The sequence below is a fragment of the Drosophila serrata genome, unplaced genomic scaffold, assembly GCF_035046125.1.
Source record: "Drosophila serrata isolate PLE 108 unplaced genomic scaffold, ASM3504612v1 contig_261, whole genome shotgun sequence".
NCBI lineage: Eukaryota > Metazoa > Arthropoda > Insecta > Diptera > Drosophilidae > Drosophila > Drosophila serrata.
Window position 1 is genome coordinate 278,676 of NW_028257159.1, and position 22,496 is coordinate 301,171.

At 40.9% G+C, this 22,496-nt stretch overlaps 2 protein-coding genes across 4 annotated transcripts in view; one reads left to right on the plus strand and one right to left on the minus strand.

The window, feature by feature from the left end:
* The window catches only part of LOC110185372 (Troponin C TpnC4), a 104,531-nt gene that overhangs the window by 32,702 nt on the left and 49,333 nt on the right, over positions 1-22,496 (minus strand). The gene's annotated exons all lie outside the window — the stretch shown is intronic.
* LOC147643621 (uncharacterized) lies at positions 2,820-9,005 on the plus strand. Of its 3 annotated transcripts, XM_086832981.1 has the most exons (3): positions 2,882-4,125; positions 4,177-4,468; positions 6,979-7,115. In XM_086832981.1, exons 1-3 carry the CDS (start codon positions 3,494-3,496, stop codon positions 7,048-7,050), a joined length of 996 nt encoding a protein of 331 aa, XP_086689107.1. In that variant the 5' UTR covers positions 2,882-3,493; the 3' UTR covers positions 7,051-7,115. The 3 variants fall into 3 exon arrangements, with proteins under 3 accessions (XP_086689106.1, XP_086689107.1, XP_086689105.1); XM_086832980.1 differs by lacking the exon at positions 6,979-7,115 and adding an exon at positions 8,304-9,005 and having other exon boundaries at positions 2,820-4,468; XM_086832979.1 differs by having other exon boundaries at positions 2,954-4,468; positions 6,979-7,644.

The window sequence follows — 22,496 nt, forward strand, 5'->3', positions numbered from 1 at the left end:
TTTGTTCCGACGTTTGATAAAACTGGTCATATTTTTTACTTGCAAGGTCACTACTTCACGTACTTCGTTGTTATATATAACTTCGAATACGTTAGGCTTTTAAACTTTTTCTATAGATTGCCTTGGCCGTTCAATTTGTTTTTCTCCTTCACAGGATTTCTGTCTACTTTGATATCTTGTAGAAACTTTATTTATATTTTTGGTTATGTGTTTTATGTGTTTTATTTCTTCGATAGTTATTCTTGATAATGTATCTGCTACGTAATTCATTACTACATTACATTATTACATTATTCTACTATGAAATTATATTCCTTTACTTCAAGTCTCATGCGTGTCAGTTTGGAATTAGGAATTGTCATTGAAAACAAGTACGTGAGTGGTCTGTGATTTGTTTTTTATGGTAGTGTAGTGTCTGCAATAAATATACGGGCTTAATTGCTGTCAGTTCTTGTTCTGTTGTGCTTTTGTTACTTCCATCCTTTGTAAATGCTATTGATGCGTATACTACTGTGAGTTGAAATCCATTTTTCTTTTGAGTTAAAACTGCTCTACACGCTTGCTTACTTGCTTCCGTAATTATGTAAACTTCTTTGCCGAAATCTGGGTATTGTAGCAAAGTAGGGCTTATTAAACATCAGTTAAGTTTTTAAGCATATGTTTTTTAGAACAACTAATGACTATTAGATCATCCATGTAAAGAAATGCTTGCGAATGGCCAATGGTAATCGCCTGAAGCGTTATGAACCATTGCTTATTGAGAAGGATGTTATTTCTCAAGAGCCTTTTTTAAGCTTGACTTGGTGAAAACCTGACATTAAGTCGAAGCATGAAAAATATTTTTCTCTACCTAGTTGATCCAAAATGTCATCAATTCTACGGAGTGGGAATTTATCGGACAATATTTTTTTATTAATCTGTCGATAGTCAATTACCAATTAACATTTTTTTTTGTCAGAATTAGGAAGTGCTATTATAAGCAGATACAGATGGTTTCATTATGTTGTCGTTAATTAGTTTTTGTACTTGCGCAAGAATTTCGTCCTTTTGGCTATAAAAACTTCTATAATTTTTTATATATACGGGTTCATCGTCCTTCAATCTCAATTTTTGTTTATAAAAATTGTTTGTTGTTATCGGCTCGGTATCTAGTCTGAATACATCGCTATATTTGGTGCAAATAGTTGTTACCTGTTTATGGAATTGCAGTGGAAAGTTTTTTGAAAGTTGTGCAAGTACAGATTTTTTCCTGTTTTCTAAATGTATTTTTATTACTTCGTAATTTGAAAGGGGTTCATATTATAAATTTTTAATACTGACAACTTGATCGATATTTGTGGTATTAAGAAGTCTTATGAAATATCATTTTGGGATGTTGCAATGGTATTTGCTATATAAATACCATGCTGAATTTTCTGGTTTGGAATCAACACACTGTCTTCTATTGAATCTATTTTAATTTTTTCGAACAACTTTATCTGTTTGTATTTCGATAGAAGTTAATCCTTTTGATTTGGTAACTTCTTGGCTTATTCCTCGTATATTTATTGTATGCTCTGATTGGATGAATTCAAAATTATCGGCATCTGCCTTTAAAATGGATATATCTGCACCAGTGTCGACAAGTTTTTTTTTTCTGTTGCGACATTTCTAAAAGTGGCGAATGCGTTTAAACTGAGATTGATATTGTAAACTTTCTCGTCATGTATTGCTAAGTATCTAAAGGTGCATGGGAGAGTCCCGAAACATTGTTGGCTGTCCTGACGTTGTTGTTATTATTAGAGATTTGTTGGTTATTTCCCCTATAATTTCCACTAAAGTTGCCTCTGTTATTCCCTCTATAGTTATTATGATAGGGGTAATGGTTATTATTTTGGCCGTTATTGTGATTATTAATTTTATACCCTTGCAGGGTATTATAATTTCTGCTAGAAATTTGCAACGCAGTGAAGGAGGCACCTCCGACTATATAAAGTATATATATTCTTGATCAGGATCAACAGCCGAGTCAATCTAGCCATATCCGTCTGTCCATCTGTCCGTCTATCCGTCTGTCCATCTGTCTGTCTGTCCGTCTGTCCGTTTCTACGCAAACTAGTCTCTAATTTTTAAAGCTATCTGAATGAAACTTTGTAGTTAGTCTTCTATATACTCTCATTCGCATATACATGAGTAGTCAAAAGTATTTATACAAATTCTCAATTATTTTCACCGCCAAACTTATTTTTGTTATTATTATTGTTTTTGTTGACCGATTTCAATGAAATTTTTTTTTATTGCATAAATTGATCTATTCAGAAACAAGAAGAAAACGAAAACAAAAGATAACGGTTCATAGGACAATATTAAAAGCAAAAGAAAATATGTCTATTTATTTTGGATATAGCTTAATAAACTCAATATTCCAACCAATTGAAAGCCTTCATCGATACCTAAGCAAATTTTTTTAACTATTTATAAAGTAACTTATGAGATTGTCACAAAAAAATTATTTAATTTTAATAGCATTAAAATTAAGACGAACACAAATTATGTGTAAATATTGCACTGTAGGTGCATCTATTCTTTTACTTATAGCACTTTTCTATGAACCGTCAACTTTAGAATTCCTGTTTGGCTCGCTTCTGCATAGATCAATCTACGCAATAAAGAAAAAAGGGAAAACGGTCAACAACAACAAGAATAACAACTACAAGAAATTTGGCTATGAAAATGATCGAAGTGTAAATACTTTTGACTACCTTTGTATGTCGGCCGTATCGGACGACTACATATGTATGTATATCATATAGTTGCTGTCGGGAGCAGAAGCAGCAGATTTAATATTAAATGTTTTAAATCATTATTTGTAAACAAGCGATCAGCTGCGGCAGAAGCTTTCCACCTCATAAGCCGGCATGAAAGCTCTTCCGCCGCAGCTCTTCTGTTTGGTTTATCTATTCTCTCGATTCATTCGCTCACTTACGTTGAAACTAAAAACACACAAACTTTGTAACCAAACCACACACAAGCACACACAAATTAAAACATAACTAATTTTACGCCAACACAAAACAAACCCCTCGCTAAATCAATTCGCTTAATAGGTGGCATAAATTAATGCCCTCCTCAAAACATTTGGTGACCCCGACGTGATCGCGTAAAAAATCGTTTTCGTTAAAATAAAAGGTGAAAAGTGCTTATATATAGTTCGTATGCTCACACAATACAATTGCATATCGTTGCATCGCTATTGAACTTTATCGGTACATTCGAGTACATAGCATCTCTTTATATATTTGTGCACTAGCATATAGTTGCAGCCCTTTTATATACTTTTCGTGCAAATTGTGTTTGTGCTGTTGGTTTTGGTGGTCCGATAGAACCGTTAGCTCGCGGTCAGTGAACGCCAAGCTTGGCTCCGCTATTCTTTCGTTCTCTATTCTCTGCGTTTGGTACAGCTGCATCGGTCGCAAACCCAAGGTGACATTTGAATACTCTTTTTGAAAATAAAATGGCAGAGAATGATTCGGTTACTGCGTGCCCATCCGGGGCCAATAGTGATTTTGACTTTTATAAAGCCAAAGCGGACTCGGTTTTTCGACAGCTAGTGGCTTTAAATGACTTTTTCGGTTCAGAAGAGGCGTCTCATTTTGATGAGGCCGACCTTCAAGTCAGGCTTGAGCTTATTGAAAAAATGCAAGATAATTTTGATAAGTCTCAAACAGCTGTCGAAAGGCTCAATCTACTAGAGCTGGCTAGTGATGTGCGTGCAAAATTTCTAAACATTTATTGTGCGGTGAAATCCAAAATATCTCGCGAACTAGCAAAACTCCGCCGAGTGTCAGTGATAAATTCGACTGCACTCCCAAATTTCAACATCGAGCAGGCTTCAACCTCCAGGGCTGGTGTCCGGGCCACTAGGCTGCCTGAGTTTAAGCTGCCACGATTTGGAGGCGCTTATATGGACTGGCCAGATTTCTACGCTATGTACACTACAGTCATCGGCAACAACGAGGACCTGACCAATTTGGAAAAATTCCAGCATCTACGCTCCTGTTTGGATGGCCCCGCGTTAGACACAATTCGCTCGCTGGAGCCAACAGAGGCCAATTATGAGAAGGCAGTCGACCTATTGACTGCTAGGTTTGATAACAAACTTTTGCATTTTCAGGGGCACATACGATCTATTTTCAGGCTTTCTAGTGTGGTGAAAGGGTCGGCAAGGAGTTTGCGGCAATTGAGCGACGGCATCAACTCTCATCTGCGAGCCCTTAACACAATGGCAACCACCCAGGAGATTGCGGATGGAATGCTCATATCCCTGGTGTCCTCCAAACTGGATCAGCATACCCAGGAGAAGTGGGAAGAGGGATTGCCTACCAATAAGCTGCTAAAATGGACGGATATGGCTGCCTTTTTGGAGAAGAGATGTCGGATGATGGAAAACATTGAAAATGCTATGGTAACCCACACACCTAGCAACCAGGTGGGAAAAACTATAAATAAAAATGTCCAAAACGCTTGCACCGCATCATCCTACACCTCATTATGTATTTTGTGTGATTCTAAGGATCACTTTATTTCGAAATGTCCACAATTTATTGCCTTGAGTCCCACATTACGCTACAAAGAAGCAAAAAGGCTACATCTTTGCCTAAATTGCCTGCGTAAAGGCCACAGCCTGCAGCAGTGCAAAGCTGGGAACTGCAGGCATTGTCGCTCTAAGCATCATACATTGCTACATTTGGAGTCAAATTCTGCTTCATCACCCTCGCAGCCCACATCCACTTCTGCTCCTCAAAATAGTGCCTCGCTCATTTCTGCTTCGCCAAATTCACCCCCACCTAAAGCCTCGGTAGATCATCAATCTGATTATGTGCTTCTTGCCACTGCCATCATATATGTCCGAAATCGTTCCGGCATAATGGTGCCCTGCAGAGCCTTGCTCGACTCTGCATCGCAAATTAATTTCATTACTTCTCGACTCGCTCATCAATTGCAACTGTCAACTCGTCGCTCAAATACATGCATCTCAGGTATAGGAGAGTCTTCACTCATGGCTGATAAGGCGGTAGATATTATTGTACAATCTCGCAACAAAGGTTACCGAACATCATTCGCTGCAATAATGACTAGCACCATCACAAATTATCAGCCGCATTTCGACCTAAACTCTTCCGAATGGAACATCCCCAGCAATTTATTCCTCGCCGATCCGCTCTTTCATAAAAGTCAAAGGATTGACATTCTTATAGGAGCTGGAATCTTCTTCGACCTGCTTTGCGTTGGGCAGATACGGCTGGCCGATCACCTTCCCTCCTTGCAAAAAACTAGATTGGGTTGGGTAGTATCCGGTGGCATATCTTCGCCGGCCCATAAACACTCTTCTCTTCCCGCATTGTCAGTTGAGCACGATGTACAATTGGAACCTGAATCGTTGCCGGACCTTGTCAAACGGTTTTGGGAAATTGACAGCTATTGTGGATCGTCATCTGCTCCAACTGATGAGGATGCCTTGTGCGAGAATTTATTTGCTCAATCTTATTCTCGGCTTGAGTCAGGCCAATATTCAGTTCGATTGCCCGCAAAGACTAGTCTCGATATGCTAGGAGATTCATACCATCGTGCTTCGCAGCGATTCAAATCATTGGAATCCAAATTGGCTAGAAATCCTAATCTCAAGGCTCAATATATTGCCTTTATAAAGGAGTATATCGATTTAGGCCATATGTCGCTCTCTTGCAAGCAGTCAGCTTTGCCGCAATATTATTTGCCCCACCACTGCGTTCACAAATTGGACAGCTCGACTACCAAGCTCAGGGTAGTCTTCGATGGTTCTGCCAAGTCTTCGTCTGGATACTCTTTAAACGAGTTGCTCTTTGCTGGTCCCTCCATTCAGCCTAAAATCTTCAGCACTTTGGTTCGGTTCAGATTCTTTAAAGTGGCACTATGCGGCGACATCTGCAAAATGTATCGCTGTGTGCGTGTCTCCGAACCTGATAATCTGCTCCAATGCATCCTCTGGCGTGATAGTCCAAGCGAAGAAATTAAAATATACACCCTGGACACCGTCACTTATGGCACTAAGCCTGCTGCATTCCTAGCAATTCGTGCTATGCAGCAGCTCTCCTATGATGAGGAGAAGGATTTTCCTGTGGCAGCCAAGATCGTGCGTAGGGACTTTTATGTTGACGACCTTATTTCTGGAGGCGACTCGATCGAAGAGGTCGTTTATATCCGGCAGCAGGTTAAATCGTTACTTGCAAAAGGCCTATTTCCAATTCGTAAATGGTGCTCCAATGAGCCGGCAGCGCTTGAAGGAGAACTTGAGGCTGATCGCGAGAAAATGCTCAAATTCAGTGATGGGACTGACGTCGCCAAAACACTTGGCCTATACTGGGATACAAGTTCCGATAATTTGCTTTTTGGATTCTCTGGAAATGTAGCAGACAAGCCAGCTACCAAGCGGTCTATTTTATCAGCCGTAGCCAAATTCTACGATCCCCTAGGTCTTATAGCGCCCATTATAACCAGGCTCAAAATATTCCTGCAAATCCTGTGGAAAGATAAGCTCGACTGGGATGAGACTTTGCCACAATCTTTGCATTCCTTATGGTTGGAACACTCCGCGCAAATCTCGGCAGTCAGCCATTTAAAATTTCCTCGCTTCATCATGCAATCTGACTCATCTTTGGAAATTCATGGATTTTGTGATGCAAGCTTGGCGGCATATGGTGCCTGTATTTATGTGCGCTCCGAAGCAGGGGGCACCTACTCATCACATTTGCTTTGCTCCAAGTCTAGAGTCTCGCCGCTTAAAACAATAACCATACCCAAACTTGAATTATGCGCAGCTCTATTGCTATCCGAACTCATCCACAACATCGCTAATGCCATTTCTCAGCCTTGCACATATCATTGTTGGTCTGACTCAACAATTGTGCTCTCTTGGATTCGCCAGGCCCCATCAGACTTTAACATTTTCGTCTCCAACAGAATCGCGCAGATTCAAGAAAGGACCAAGGATATGGCTTGGCATCATATATCGACCCACTACAACCCGGCTGACATATTATCCAGAGGATGTACTCCGCTCGAACTTTTGGATTCGACGCTGTGGCGTGAGGGCCCACCATTCCTGCGGACAGACGAAGCTTGCTGGCCGCCTCATACGCCTACTCTAGTAGATGTGCCTGAACGCCGCCGCCTCGCGCTGGTGCTGACGCAAAGCCAGGATATTTCGTATGGCTGCAAGTTTCAAAATTGTTTTGGAAAGCTGCAGCGAGTCTTTGGCTACATACATCGGTTCCTAATGCTAAAAGCCAAGGATGAGCCACGACGGCGAGGACCTCTTACAGTAGACGACATCAAGGGAGGCACGCATCTGCTCATCAAGGGAATCCAGCTCATCAACTTTGCTGAGGAGTATAAGGCCCTGCAATCCGAAAGGCAGATTTCCTCAAAAAGCAAGCTGTACTCGCTGCATCCAATCTGCGATGAATCGGGACTTATTCGAGTTGGCGGTCGGCTGCAGAATTCATTATTGGATTATGATGCAAAACACCCAATTTTGCTTCCCAAGGATCATCCAGTCACGTCAGCAATCATAGCTCACTATCATTTGAAATTTCTTCACTCAGGCCCGCAGAGCTTATTGGCGGCCTTACGGCAAAGGTTTTGGCCAATTGGTGGTCGAAAAATAGTCGCCGCCACTATCAACAAATGCATTCGCTGCTTTCGATTAAAGCCCAAATTAGCTGAGCACATCATGGCCCCCTTGCCATCCAACCGCGTGCAGCCAAGTCGACCATTTGTCACAGTGGGAATCGATTTCTGTGGTCCTTTCTACTCCAAGTCTGAAGTCAGAAACCGGCCACCCGTCAAATGCTATATCGCAATATTTGTTTGCTTCGCCACTAAAGCCTGCCATTTGGAGCTGGTGGAGGATTTGTCTGCGGCTTCATTCATCGCTGCCCTCAAGCGCTTCATAAGCCTAAGGGGCAAGCCTGGCACAATATGGTCCGATAACGCTACAAACTTCGTTGGAGCCAAAAACGAGCTGCTGGAACTGAGGCAACTGTTTCTCGCCGACCCTCAAAACAGCGATCTTCAGCAGGCCTTCGTTTCCATCGGGATCAAATGGCAATTTATTCCCCCTCGTTCGCCTCATTTCGGCGGCCTATGGGAGGCTGCCGTCAAATCTGCAAAATATCATTTTCATCGGGTCGTTGGCAACACTATTCTCTCATTCAATGAGCTTCGCACTTTAGTTTATGAAATTTCAGCGATGCTTAACTCTCGACCGCTCTGTCCAATTTCAGAAAACCCTAACGATTTGGATGTCCTTACACCTGGTCACTTTTTGATTGGGTCTTCTTTCGCCACAATCGAGGAGCCCGACATCACGCACCTCAGCATCGATCGGCTGAGCCGCTGGCAACGAGTTTGCCAAATTCAGCAAATCATCTGGCGGAAGTGGAGTACCAGCTACCTCTCGCTTTTACAAGAGCGTGGGAAATGGCGTGCATCAAGGCCCAACATCCTACCGCATAGCATTGTGGTGCTCAAGGAGGACAACATCCCTCCGCTTCAATGGCGTCTTGGCAGAGTGGAGAGCATTATCCATGGAGCTGACGGTGTGGCCCGTGTCGCTGTCATTCGGACAGCCACTGGCCTAATAAAAAGGGCTGTTGGCAAAATAGCTGTTCTACCCCTGGAAACCACCTCATCTGGCAGCGTGCCGCATCCAGCGGGGGGAGCATGTCGGGAGCAGAAGCAGCAGATTTAATATTAAATGTTTTAAATCATTATTTGTAAACAAGCGATCAGCTGCGGCAGAAGCTTTCCACCTCATAAGCCGGCATGAAAGCTCTTCCGCCGCAGCTCTTCTGTTTGGTTTATCTATTCTCTCGATTCATTCGCTCACTTACGTTGAAACTAAAAACACACAAACTTTGTAATCAAACCACACACAAGCACACACAAATTAAAACATAACTAATTTTACGCCAACACAAAACAAACCCCTCGCTAAATCAATTCGCTTAATAGGTGGCATAAATTAATGCCCTCCTCAAAACAGTTGCCATAGGAATGATCGGACAATTTTTACAAAAAAATTTATAACATTTTCAGTTTTCAACAGAATTTAATTAAATTTGAGATATAGCCATTTATTATATATATATATATATATATATATATATATATCTATATATATAAAAATGCTCTGTTCGTGTCTACATCCTTCATAGACTCGAAAAGTTCTGAACCGTTTAAGCCCAAATTTTTACACAACATGCGTTGAGGTTCCAGCTCGGTTATTGACTACTTTTGATGTTGATAGCTTATCTGCGGTCGCGAATATATCTATTTTTTTAGCGTTTCCAAGTGCCCCTACTGCTGCGCCATCTACAGGCAGCCAGCTGAATCAAAGCATTTCCTGTCAAATATTCAAAACATATTGAAAGAAACTCGAAAAGTTCTGAACCGTTTATGCCCAAATTTTTAGAGAACATGCGTTGAGGTTCCAGCTCGGTTATTGACTACTTTTTATGTTGATAGCTTATCTGCGGTTGCGAATATATCTATTTTTTAGAGTTTCCCCGTGCCCCTACTACTGCGCCCTCTACAAGCAAATCAAAGCATTTCCTGTCAAACATTAAAAACATATTGAAAGAAGAAATTGGAGATACAAATTTTATTTTTTGTTCAGATTCAGTAAGAAACGAAGTCATGCCACCAAAGAAGTCGAGATTGGGTCGTCGTATTCGCAATACAGAAGCAAAAAGACGTAAGATTGCGAATATGACTGACGAAGAACGGGCCTCCATCCGAGAGACGCGGCTGCGCGATGAACTTTTACTCATACAGGTTAATGGTTCGGAGGACCGATTGCAATCATATATTGAAATGTCGTCAGTTGTTTCATCAGTACATTGTCGATATGTATGCAAAAATTGAAACAACGTTAGCTGTTCCTCCGATTGAATCAGAAGAAACTTCGGTCCGAGGAATTTATACATTTGCGGGATGCTGTGATGAATGACCGTAATACAACCAACGTTGGAAAGCTCACGATTTTGCCATCCTCATACATAGGTAGTCCGAGCCACATGCATGAATATGCTCAAGATGCCCAGGCATATGTTCGTTGCTACGGCCGTCCAGACTTATTTATCACCTTCACATGCAATCCAGCTTGGGACGAGATAGTTCAGCTGTTATTTCCTGGACAATCGTATAGGGATAGGCATGACATCACAGCCCGTGTTTTCAGACAAAAGCTCAAGTCACTGATGGATTTCATTGTGAAACATGGAGTTTTTGGATCTGTGCGGTGCTGGATGTATTCAGTAGAATGGCAGAAGAGAGGATTGCCGCATGCGCACATACTGATTTGGCTGTATGATAAAATTACTCCAGACGAAATTGACAATGTGATATGCGCTGAGATTCCACGGGCAGAGGTTGATACAGATTTGCATGCAGTTGTCATCAAGAACATGATCAATGGCCCATGTGGTACCCTCAACCGAAGTTCACCATGCATGGTAGACGGGAAGTGTTCCAAGCGATATCCTCGAGCATTTACAGCCAACACCGTAACAGGGGACGATGGATATCCTCTGTATAGGAGACGGTCAACTGAAGATGGAGGGACTTCGGCAACATTAAACATGAGAATTGGTGATATTGAGGTAGACAATCGTTGGGTGGTTCCATACTCAACACTATTGTCAAAATCATACAAAGCGCACATCAACGTAGAATATTGCAATTCCGTGAAATCGATTAAATATATCTGCAAGTACGTAAATAAAGGCAGCGATATGGCAGTTTTTGGTGTTCCGCAGAAAATGGGGACAGCAATGCAGTACGAGTTGTCGATGAAATATCTCAATACCAGGCTGGAAGATACAAAAGCAGCAACGAGGTTGCATGGAGAATTTGTTCGTTCCCCATTCATGAACGCTATCCAGCTTTAGTTCACTTGGCAGTCCATTTGGAGAATGGTCAACGTATCTATTTCACAGAAAGAAATGTGCAAGAAAGAGTCCTGAATCCGCCAGCGACAACTCTGACTGCCTTCTTCACCTTATGCCAGGAAGATGATTTTGCCGGAACATTGATGTATTCAGAAGTGCCCTCTTAACCGCAATATGCCACAGAGAAACGTGGCAGGGTACAGCTAGTATATATATATATATATATATATATATTTATATATTATATTTATTATATTATATATAATAATATATTATATATATTATATTTATAACTGAGTTTTAAATCAAAAGAAAAATGGACTTCAACTCCCAGTAGTATACGCATCAATAGCATTTACAAAGGATGGAAGTAAGAAAAGCACAACAGATCAAGAACTGACAGCAATTAAGCCCGTATATTTATTGCAGACACTACACTACCATAAAAAACAAATCACAGACCACTCACGTACTTGTTTTCAATGACAATTCCTAATTTCAAACTGACACGCATGAGACTTGAAGTAAAGGAATATAATTTCATAGTAGAATATCTTAAGGGCAAAGATAATGAATTACGTAGCAGATACATTATCAAGAATAACTATCGAAGAAATAAAACACATAAAACACATAACCAAAAATATAAATAAAGTTTCTACAAGATATCAAAGTAGACAGAAATCCTGTGAAGGAGAAAAACAAATTGAACGGCCAAGGCAATCTATAGAAAAAGTTTAAAAGCCTAACGTATTCGAAGTTATATATAACAACGAAGTACGTGAAGTAGTGACCTTGCAAGTAAAAAATATGACGAGTTTTATCAAACGTCGGAAAAAATTACTGCAAGATATAATGTTAGAGATTTTTTTAACAATAGAATTCTTGACTTAGATCAGTTCTTCCAAAGGCTTCAAATGCAAGCCGATATATATAAAATCAGCCAACTTAAAATGGCGCCGTGGGAAAATATCTTTGAACATGTTTCAATTGATAATTTCAAGAAAATGTGCAACAAAATATTAAAATCATTGTGAATAGCGCTACTCAACGCGGTGACCCTAATAAAAAATACCAAAGAAAAAGAAGCTATGGTATCTACATTTCATGATGATCCAGCACAAGGAGGACATACAGACATTACAAAAGCCTTGACTAAGGTCCAGAGACACTAATACTGGAAAAATACGTTTAAAGAAATCTAAAGCAATTTTGGAATAATTTATTCTGAAGACGGTCCAATGAAGACGTTAATTACGGACATGGGAACAGAATATACAAACTTAATAATTACAGACAAGTATTTAAAAATTGGCAATATAACATCTACTGCACACCACCACCAAACGGTTGGAACAGTCGAAGATGCCATAGAACTATTAATTAACTCATTCGATCCTACATTTCAGTAGATAAAACTGATTGGGACGTATGGCTCCAATATTTCGTATACCGTTTCAATCCGACACCCTCTATGGCACATGATTATTGTCCATTTAGATTAGAAATATTTTATAAAAGAGAGAGAGAAATATTTTAGAAAAAAGATTATTATTATTATTATTATTTATTTATTTATAAAAGAAAATAGCAATGAACTGCCATTCTTAAAATTATATTGTACCCTTACCTCTGCACAACAAAAGGGAGTGTTTTTTAACGATGTGCTCCGACTCACATCAGGTTGGCAGAGGTAAGGATAGGTAGGTTAACAGATTTTGGACATTTAGCTCGTAGGACAATTCAACATGTAACAGAAAATAGTACTTGTTGTACATGGAACATAGAACACGGAAAGGATCATGCTCGTCATTATTCGTCTTACAAACGTTAAGGGCTATTGGACGAAAATGACGAGAAGGCCTTACAGGGACTGCGAGACGTAATTTGCTTAATAAATACGTGGAGCAAATTTGACCATTGAGAAGCTTAAGTATAAAGATAACGCCGTGGCAGGTTCGACGATCCTTTAGGGTGGGAAGGCTTAAAAGTCTTAGCCTGTCGGCATACGATGGAAGATGACGATGTGGATCCCAGTGTAATCCACGTAGAGCGAACAAAAGGAATTGTTTCTGAACAGATTCAATAAGGTCTTGATACTTCACATATTGAGGTGACCACACACACGAACAATATTCAAGAATAGGGCGAACGAGTGAGATATAAAGAAGTTTTGATGTGTAAGGATCATCAAACTCCTTTGACCATCGCTTAACAAAGGCGAAAACCCCTCGAGCTTTACTAATAATTAGACCAATGTGGTCATTAAAATTAAGGGTGTGGTTAAATAGGACTCCGAGATCTGTTACCGTATAAATGCGTTCAAGATCGCACGCACCTATAGAGTAATTGGCGAGCAGGCAATTCTTCCGGTAAAATGACATAAATTTGCATTTGGAGTTGTTGAGAAAGAGGAGATTATTAATGCACCAGGATTGCATGTTATTAAGGTCAGTTTGCAAAAGGTTGTGTGAATAAGAATTCGTCAATGGCAAACAAAGTTTGACGTCATCTGCGTACATCATCACACTTGAGTGTAGAACCACTTCAGGCAAGTCATTGATAAAGAGGCCGAACAGAAGTGGCCCAAGGTGGCTCCCTTGAGGAACGCCAGAAGAAACAAAAACCCGGTTTGAGAGAGAGCGCTTAAAGGCAACACGTTGACTACGGTTGGATAAATATGTTGCAATCCAGTTAGTCAATAAAGCAGGGAAACCAAGAAGCGTAAGTTTTCTAAGTAATAGTAGGTGAGTTACCGAGTCAAAAGCCTTGCTGAAAACGGTGAATATAACGTCTGTTTGAAAATTTAATTTGAAACCGTTTCTAATGACAGCACAAAATTCTAGAAGGTTAGTAGACGTTGATCTGTTTTTCATAAAGCCGTGCTGAGAGGGGGACATAATTGACCGACATTGGTGCTGCAGCTGCGCAGTAATCAGAAGTTCGAACAACTTTGGAATAGCACTAAGCTTTGCAATACCTCTGTAGTTTTCGATATTAGATTTACTGCCCTTTTTATGGAGAGGAATGATGAAAGATTCCTTCCAACTTTCAGGGAAAAATGAAAGACGAAGCGACATCTGAAAAAGAATTGACAGAGGTCGGCATAAAGCACCAGCACAGTGTCTCAAAACACAGCTAGGAACGCGATCAGGACCAGAAGAAAAGGAAGGTTTTAGTGTCTTGAGGTTCTGAAAAACATCGTCTTCGCAAATAGCGGGCATGAAAATGGAATTAGAAAGTGGAAGAGAATAAGGATACGAAGAGGTTTTATTGTAGCCAATGGATGAGTACGTAGACTGGAAAAATTTTGCGAACAGGTTCGCTATATCAGGCTCGTTAGACGCGGACTCAGTATTGAGATGAAGACAAGAAGGAAAATTTTGGGATCTTCGTTTTGAATTTACAAACGCGTAAAATTGCTTAGGATTAGCCTGGAACTCATCCCTACACCGATTTAGGTGGTTTCTGTAGCATACAGAGTTGTGGGCTAAGAATTTTGTGCGAGCTGTCAAGTATCTAGAAAGGTCCACCTGTGACCCAGTCCTAGTGAATTTCTTGTGAAGCCTCGACTTCAAGTTTTTAAGGTAAGATAGTCGACGAGAAAACCATGGGGGCTTGTAAGACGCGTCAGGTGAAGGAAAGGATGGGACATAAATGTCAAAGGCAGAATATAAAATATCGTAAAAGCGCATAACCATGTTATTGGGGTCGTCTAGAGAATCCAAAAAAGTCCAATCAGCTAGGGATAAATAGGAGTTAATGCCATTGAAATTAGCTCTGCGGAAGCAGCGAAACGTTGTCGGTTCAACTTCTGGACTAGGAAGTAAAGGAGACGACGCTTCAAGAATTATCTCCAGAGTGGGATGATAAGCATCTTCAGGATAGGAGATCGGGTCAATTCTTGAGACAAGGGCGTTGGCGAACTCGGACGCAAAGATAAGGTCCAAGATTTTATCACTACAGTTCTTGACGTAGTTCAATTGGCCCAAAGAAAGGTCAATAAGACCTTGGACTAAGTCATGAGCTGCAGTGGGAACCAGAAAATTGGTGTCTGGTGATGGCAACCAAGATATGGAAGGAAGGTTAAAATCGCCCATAGCTATTAAATGGTCATTAACACCCAGAGTTGAGTGAATTCCCTGGATTAAGGACAGGTGCTGTAGATAAATAGTAGCGTCAGACCGGGGTGGGATGTAAGAGCATGATACATAGAGAGAATAGTCGTGAACTTGAACACGAACCGCAACAAACTCCAAAATATTATCTGAGTAGGTTGTGGGAACCAGTTCAGAAATAAGGTCAGATTTTACGGCAATAAGAACGCCGCCGCCAGTACGCATTTGACGGTCACGCCTATAGACAATATAGTTGCCAGCGAATAATTCGCAATCGGAAACAGAGGAGTTAAGCCACGTTTCGGTGAAGGAAATAACGTTGGCATCGAAGGAGACACTATTAGCGTGCAGCTTGCTAAGTTTCCCTAACAAACTACGAGCATTCTGATAATGCAAAGAAAACGAGTTAATTAGTTTTTTGGAGGCCTGGTTGAGGGAGTCAGGGGCACTCCAGCCCGTGGGTTGCTCTTGTAAAGATATTCGTGAACAATAGCATGTACGGGCCATACGGAAGCATCAAGAACCTTACTATATAACGTGTCGGAAAGTGCAATTTTAAAAGAGGAAATATCTCGTTTCTGCTTAAAATTGAACTTTGAGACAGAGAGTTCAGTTAAAGGAACATTCAATTTGTTGCTCAAGTGGATCGCGACATCTTTCGCGGTTGCATCTGGATTGAGGCGAGAGACAAAAACTAGCCTTTTTGGGGCAACGCCGGCAAGAGGCGCCGGACTCCTTGGGGCGACACCAGAGATAGTTGAAAGTTGAACTCTGGGACTAGAAGACAGAGGAGATGCGATGATGACAGCCGGGCCAATCGCAGAGTGAGCATTCTTCAGATGGTTTGAGGCCGGCAGGGCTTTGTTTGCTGCGGCAGCATGCGACGTAGACGCCAGATCCATGTTGACTGGCTGCATGGTTGGAGATGCGACGGTATCAGCTAGTCCAGGACAAGGGGAAGCATTCGCTGCTTGACCCGACGCGGCGACATCGGCGGCTGAGTCATCAGCAACACCCGTGGTATGACCATTTGGTGGGTTGCGTGGGCTAAACAGCAAAAGAGGGCTCGCAGGGTCTGCAACAGGCAAAAAAATTATTAGGAATATGTCCCGTGTTGTTATTTGGCGTGACACTTATCAGTTTCATGGATTTAAAAAAAGATTCCGTTTTTTGGAAACGGCTTGCCAAATCCTTAAACCCAGCCGCCAAAGATTGAAACTCTAAATGAGTTTGTCTCATAAAAATCCGCATTTCGGATTTAATATGAAGGCAGCTCGGGCACGTCCAATCCAAGCCAGCGTGATCTCGTATGCGGTCGGCGATGCGCGGGCCAACATGCTTAAGATCGGCGCAGCCAGGGTGTGCGGCATTAGTGCACAGCCAACAATAAACGGTGGCCTGCCGCGAAGTAATTTTGCGGCTATGAGGGCAATCCGTGGCACAGCAAGTTGACATTATGTTCAAAATAATAATAAGTCGTATGAAGCAACGCGCAAGTAATAAAAAGGAAATTGACTTGAGTGGCGAAGGAACCGATCAAAACAAAAACAGTGCGAGAGAAAGATGTAAGCTTTTATCTCAGCTCAAGAAAGTATGAGATTGTGTGATTGTTCGCGGCTTGCAGATCACTTGCAGCAACAACAACACTGAGACCAGCGCAGCAATAAGCGATAAACACACGGCGCAGAAAAAAAGGGCGAAAGAATATTTTTCGCCGATGATGTTTTCGGAAATTAAAGTCACTGACTTTAAATGAGATGATTCAGATATTGTGGGTAAATAAAGAATAGCCAAAACACTGATCGTTTGCCAAAAATTTGGGCTTTTTAGAATAAATATTCACGGTGAAAACTTTAAGCGAGGGTAGAGCGAGAGAAAAAAAAAACAACAACTACATAGACATAGCGCTGTCCTTAGGCTTTACCAAGGCACTAGAGAGCGCTGCCTTAGGTTAATATATCTTTTGTTACGAATTAAGAATTCAGACAATACATGGCAGTGGAAGCACAAGCAAAGGTGCTCCACTTGTTAAAACACCCAACTCGAACTTACTACACCACTTTTAAGACACTCAACTCGAACTTACTTCAAAATAAATTCACCGCTCATCATTGTATCATCTTTCCAAGTGAACGGACGTGTTTTTTTCTTGCGCTCTCGTTTTGTGTTAAAGTTTCAATCTAACCACCACCAGTTTTCGTAAAACTCTTGATATGTTCTTGGCGCTGGACACCCAATTTAATAGCCTAACGCTATTAAATGAGTTTCCTAGGCGCAAAAAAACTGCTATTGGTGGGCAGCATGTAGACGGACCCCAACTACCTGCAACAGGCTCTCAGCATTAATTCCAAGAGTGCTGAGATCGAGCGCTAGGAAAGATTCGGTATCCGAATGTGCAGCGGGAGTGCCCGTACCGCCGGTGATTTCTGTTTTATCCCCTGGGGGGTCGCAAATATTGACCCCTCAAAGTCCCGCCCACACAAATATATCTGCCCGGGGAGTTAAGCCCGGAATACTGGCCGACAATGGCACGGCAGATAACCAATATGCCTTGCCAAAAGCCCTTATAGCGGTTCCACCAACGAGCCATATTTTTGTCTTGCGGCTCTCCCCTGACCAAACATCGGAAGATGTTCTCGCCTTTATACAAGGCAAAACCAGAGCCGAAAAAATTAAGATTAAGGTGGAAAAGTTCAAATTTTCTTACGCAAGGGACATTTCATCTTTCAAAATAAATGTCCCTAATGAGCTCTTTAACACTATTTGGTCTCCCAACTTATGGCCAGAGTACATCGTTGTTAAGGAGTTCGAGGCGAAGAAAAAGAAAAAGCGGCCTGTAGGAATAACTCTTCCCAGGCCTGATCATACCACTGCGCCTTCTACGTCTTCCAATCCCGACCCAAAAAACTAACCTACTCCTTAAGTATTTCCAATCAGAATGCAAGAGGCTTACGTAGTAAGCTTCCTAACTTGTATTCTGATAGCCTTTCGTTTGCATCTCAGGTTATTGTGCTCACAGAAACCTGGTTAAAGCCGGAGATTCTGAGCTCCGAAGTTTTTCCAGCTGTGTTCACGGTGTATCGGCTAGATCGCCCTATCAGACGCGGTGGTGGAGTTCTTATAGCGGTGGACTCCTCACTCACATCAGAATTATTAACCTTCGAGGAATGCAACGATGTTGAATTCCTCTGTGTGAAGCTATCTATCAAAGGTAGCTCAATTTTTATTACCTGTTCCTACATACCTCCACTGTCGGAACTTCCTATTTATTGGAATCACCTTTCCGCTATTCAGATGGTTTCCAGTAGACTTTTGGATAGAGACCAGTTGGTAGTCCTAGGAGATTTTAATATCCCTGGTGCTATTTGGTGCTCAAATAATTCCACCAATACTCCCCATACGCTTCGTTTCTGATCCTGCGAGAGTCAGTTTAGCAAGGGTGGCGCCTGTGACGCAGCACGAAGATCCGTATCATCCAACTTTCGATGACTCTTGATATTGGGTGTGACGTACAGAATATTTCTGACCGTCCTGCCAATAAAGACCTATGTTTTCGCAAAACGGACTTTGAACGGCTGAATAATTTTATAAACGAGTTCAATTGGTCCGATCTATACATGTGCACTGACATGGCAGTTGCCGTGGATATTTTTTACAGTGCCATGAATTCATTTTTTACTGAATGTGTTCCGTTATATTATCCGCCAAGCTCGAATAAGCCGCCGTGGTTTACTAAAGAGTTGAGCCGACTTAAAAATAAAAAATCTAGACTGTATGCTAAATTTAAAATCACCGGTTCTCAATCTGCCCTTTCATTTTATTTATCAGCTCGGTCAAACTTTACCGTGCTGAACGCGCAGTGTTATAAAAACTATTTAAATCGTTGTAGGGCCCAGTTCTCACAGGACCCAAAACAGTTTTATCATTTCGTTAACACTAAACGTAAACCTAAAACAAATCCTTCCTCGCTTTCATTTGAAAATACTACCGCTAATAATGATCAGGCAATAGCCGATCTATTTTCGCAGTTTTTTCAAACAACCTATTCTAGCTCTTCGTATATATACCAGACTTATTCCTACGACATACCCAAATCGAACTTAATTTTCTGTCCTAGCCTAAACGAAAGCTCTCTCCTTTTAGATCTTCATCGTGTCAAGCCAGTTTATTCGCCAGGTCCCGACGGAATTCCTGGCTGTGTGCTCAGGTATTGTGCCGACGCCCTGTGCTATCCCCTTCTGAAATTGTTTACCTTGTCCTTAGAAACCTCCCACTTTCCCATTATTTGGAAGGAATCGTTTATTATTCCTCTCCACAAAAAAGGTAGCAAATTGGATGCCAGCAATTATAGAGGAATCTCTAAGTTGTCGGCCATCCAAAAATTATTTGAAAATATTATCGCCCCTCATTTACAGCACCTTTGTAGATCGGTTATTTCTCCATGTCAACATGGTTTTATTAAGCGAAGATCAACAACAACAAATCTTTTGGAGCTCTCTTCCTATATTATAAAGGGCTTCCATAATAATTGTCAGACAGATGTAATCTATACTGATTTCAGTAAAGCATTTGACTCTGTTAATCATTCTCTCCTCGTTAGAAAACTCGATTCAATGGGTTTTCCAAGTGATCTTCTTAATTGGATCTCTAGTTATTTGAATGGCAGGACGCAAAAGGTCCTCTTTAAGAATAATTTATCCAATATTCTAAGGGTTACATCTGGTGTCCCGCAAGGAAGCCATCTGGGACCCTTAATGTTTACATTGTTCATAAATCACCTGCCCAAAGTCTTGACTAACTCCAGAGTACTTATGTACGCGGATGACGTCAAGCTTTGCGTGCAATACAATGACGTTGCCTGCCTGTCAGATTTACAAACAGATCTTAATAATTTTCAAACTTGGTGCCGTGTAAGCTTATTAAACTTAAATGGCTCGAAATGCAAGCTAATGACATTCTCTCGTGTCGCTCCTAAGCTTGCTACTTACACGCTGAACGGCTGCTCTTTGGAAAGAATTAATACAGTTGACGATTTGGGCGTCCGCTTGGACCCAAAACTTGACTTTATTGATCATATTTCGTCTATGGTGAAAAGAGCCAGGGGTGTGCTTGGATTTATTAAACGGTGGTCGAAGGAATTCAATGACCCCTATGTTACTAAATCCTTATATACTTCCTTAGTTCGTCCTATCCTAGAATATGGATGCTGCGTTTGGAGCCCTCAGTACGGCGTCCATAGTAAACGCATTGAGTCGGTTCAAAAGAACTTTTTACTTTTCGCTCTACGCGGTTTAAATTGGGATGCAAACCAAAGATTACCTTCCTACTCTAGTAGACTCCTATTAATAAACTTGCCGTCCTTAGCCAATCGTAGAACGATGCTAGGGATAACCTTTATTTTTAACCTTATCCATGGTGATGTGGAAAGTGCTGACTTGTTGAGTCAGCTTAATTTCCATGTACCATGTAGAACCATTAGATCCTATATCCCATTAGTGTTGCGCCACTGTAGGACCTCCTTTGAACTGCATGAACCTTTTAGAGTGTTATGTGCAAATTATAATGATTTGTACGCACTAATCTCTAACGTAGATTCCCTTCCCAAATTAAAATCTTTAATACTAACACACTTAGTAAGCATGCAAGCTAACAATCTGGCAGCACGCCGGTAGTCAATTTTCCTCGTATTCTGTCCTATATTTTCCATCGCGCCTACTAACACCTAACGCAAACAGGCACGTGCCTGGTGTCATACGGGCCACTTGTATGTACTGACCTTAGTGCATCAACGTCCAAGAGAAAATAAAGAACGCTCAGTGTTATAAAAGTAATTTGACTCGTTGAAGGGTTCATTTTGCCCAGTACAAAAAAAAGGGTTTTATAACTTTGTCAACACTAAGTTTAAACCCAATTCATATCCTTCCGCACTTACATTAAATAATACTACTGGAAACTCTGATCAGGCCATTATCGACCTTTTTGCAGAGTTTTTAAAAAACAACATACATATGTATATCATATAGTTGCCATAGGAATGATCGGACAATTTTTACAAAAAAATTTATAACATTTTCAGTTTTCAACAGAATTTAATTAAATTTGAGATATAGCTATTTATATATATATAAATAACCTGCAAAAAAGCAATTGCTGCAGGTGACCTTATAATCGTCCACCGTCCGAGCTGCAACTCCAATGCACTTGGCGTGCATGACGTTGTCGCACAGCCAGCAGCCGATTGTAAGGTCACCTGCAGCAATTGCCTTTTTGCAGGTTTTGACGAAACAGACAATATTACGGACATTATAAGTACTTACCACTGTACTTGTTCTTGAAAAAACAAGATAAAAAATCAACAGATCTATGAAGATAAGAAGTGAAGAGTCACAGCGAGAGCGAGAGAGCGGGAGAGCGTGGGAGATCAGAGTAGATAAAAAGTGCAGCGTCAAAGCGAAAGCGAGAGAGTGGGAGAGCGTGGAAGATAAATAGATAGCAAAAACGTTTAGCTGTTGCGACGGCGCAAACAAAAGCTAAACGAAGAAGGCACAAAAAGGAAATGCAAATATTCAAAAGCTAGCATTAGCAGCACAACTAAATTGGGAAATAAAACCAATTAAAAACACAAATTAAAATAGCTGCATGCACACGCGAAGTGAACGGGAAGTTATTAACACAAAATAGAAAATTTAAGGTAACCCCGGTGGTTATTTTCAAACTTTAACACAAAACGAGAGCGCAAGAAAATAACACGTCCGTTCACTTGGAAAGATGAATTGAATTGATGACCATTGGTCACAAGTATCTAAGTTCCTTAACAGACAGCGATCGAGCTTAATAACAATAAAGGAAAGGTACAACCTAACAATTTCTGTACCAAGCATCCGAAATTTGCTGGCAACCCTAGAATCAGAAAACGATCCAGCAGTGACAGAAGAGTCTGATGCTGCAAGTCATGAAATAGAGGAAAAAGACATAATTAACCCCACTGTCCCGGCTGTTTTCATTCAATCTGAATTATCAGATCAAGAAAAATCAGATCCTGTTTTAATTGACAGCGTAATTTAACATAAGCCCTACATCATGACCAATAAATCAGCTGCCCAGAGGGCATATATAAAATAAATTTCTCACGCTGTGCCTGAATTTAACGGAAGAAAAGTAAATCTTCAAAGATTAATAACGGCAATAAACCTGGTGAATGTGACTAACGGACAATACGAAAAACTTTCTGTAGAGGTTATTCAATCAAAAATAAGTGGGTCAATCCTACAAAAAGTGAGCATTGAAACCACTATAGATTCAATATTCAAAAAGTTACTCGACACTATTGTAGGTAGAAAGCCATACGGGTCATGACGAAAAATTGTGACCAGCAAAAGCTTGAAACAATACTCGAGGCTCGAACGTT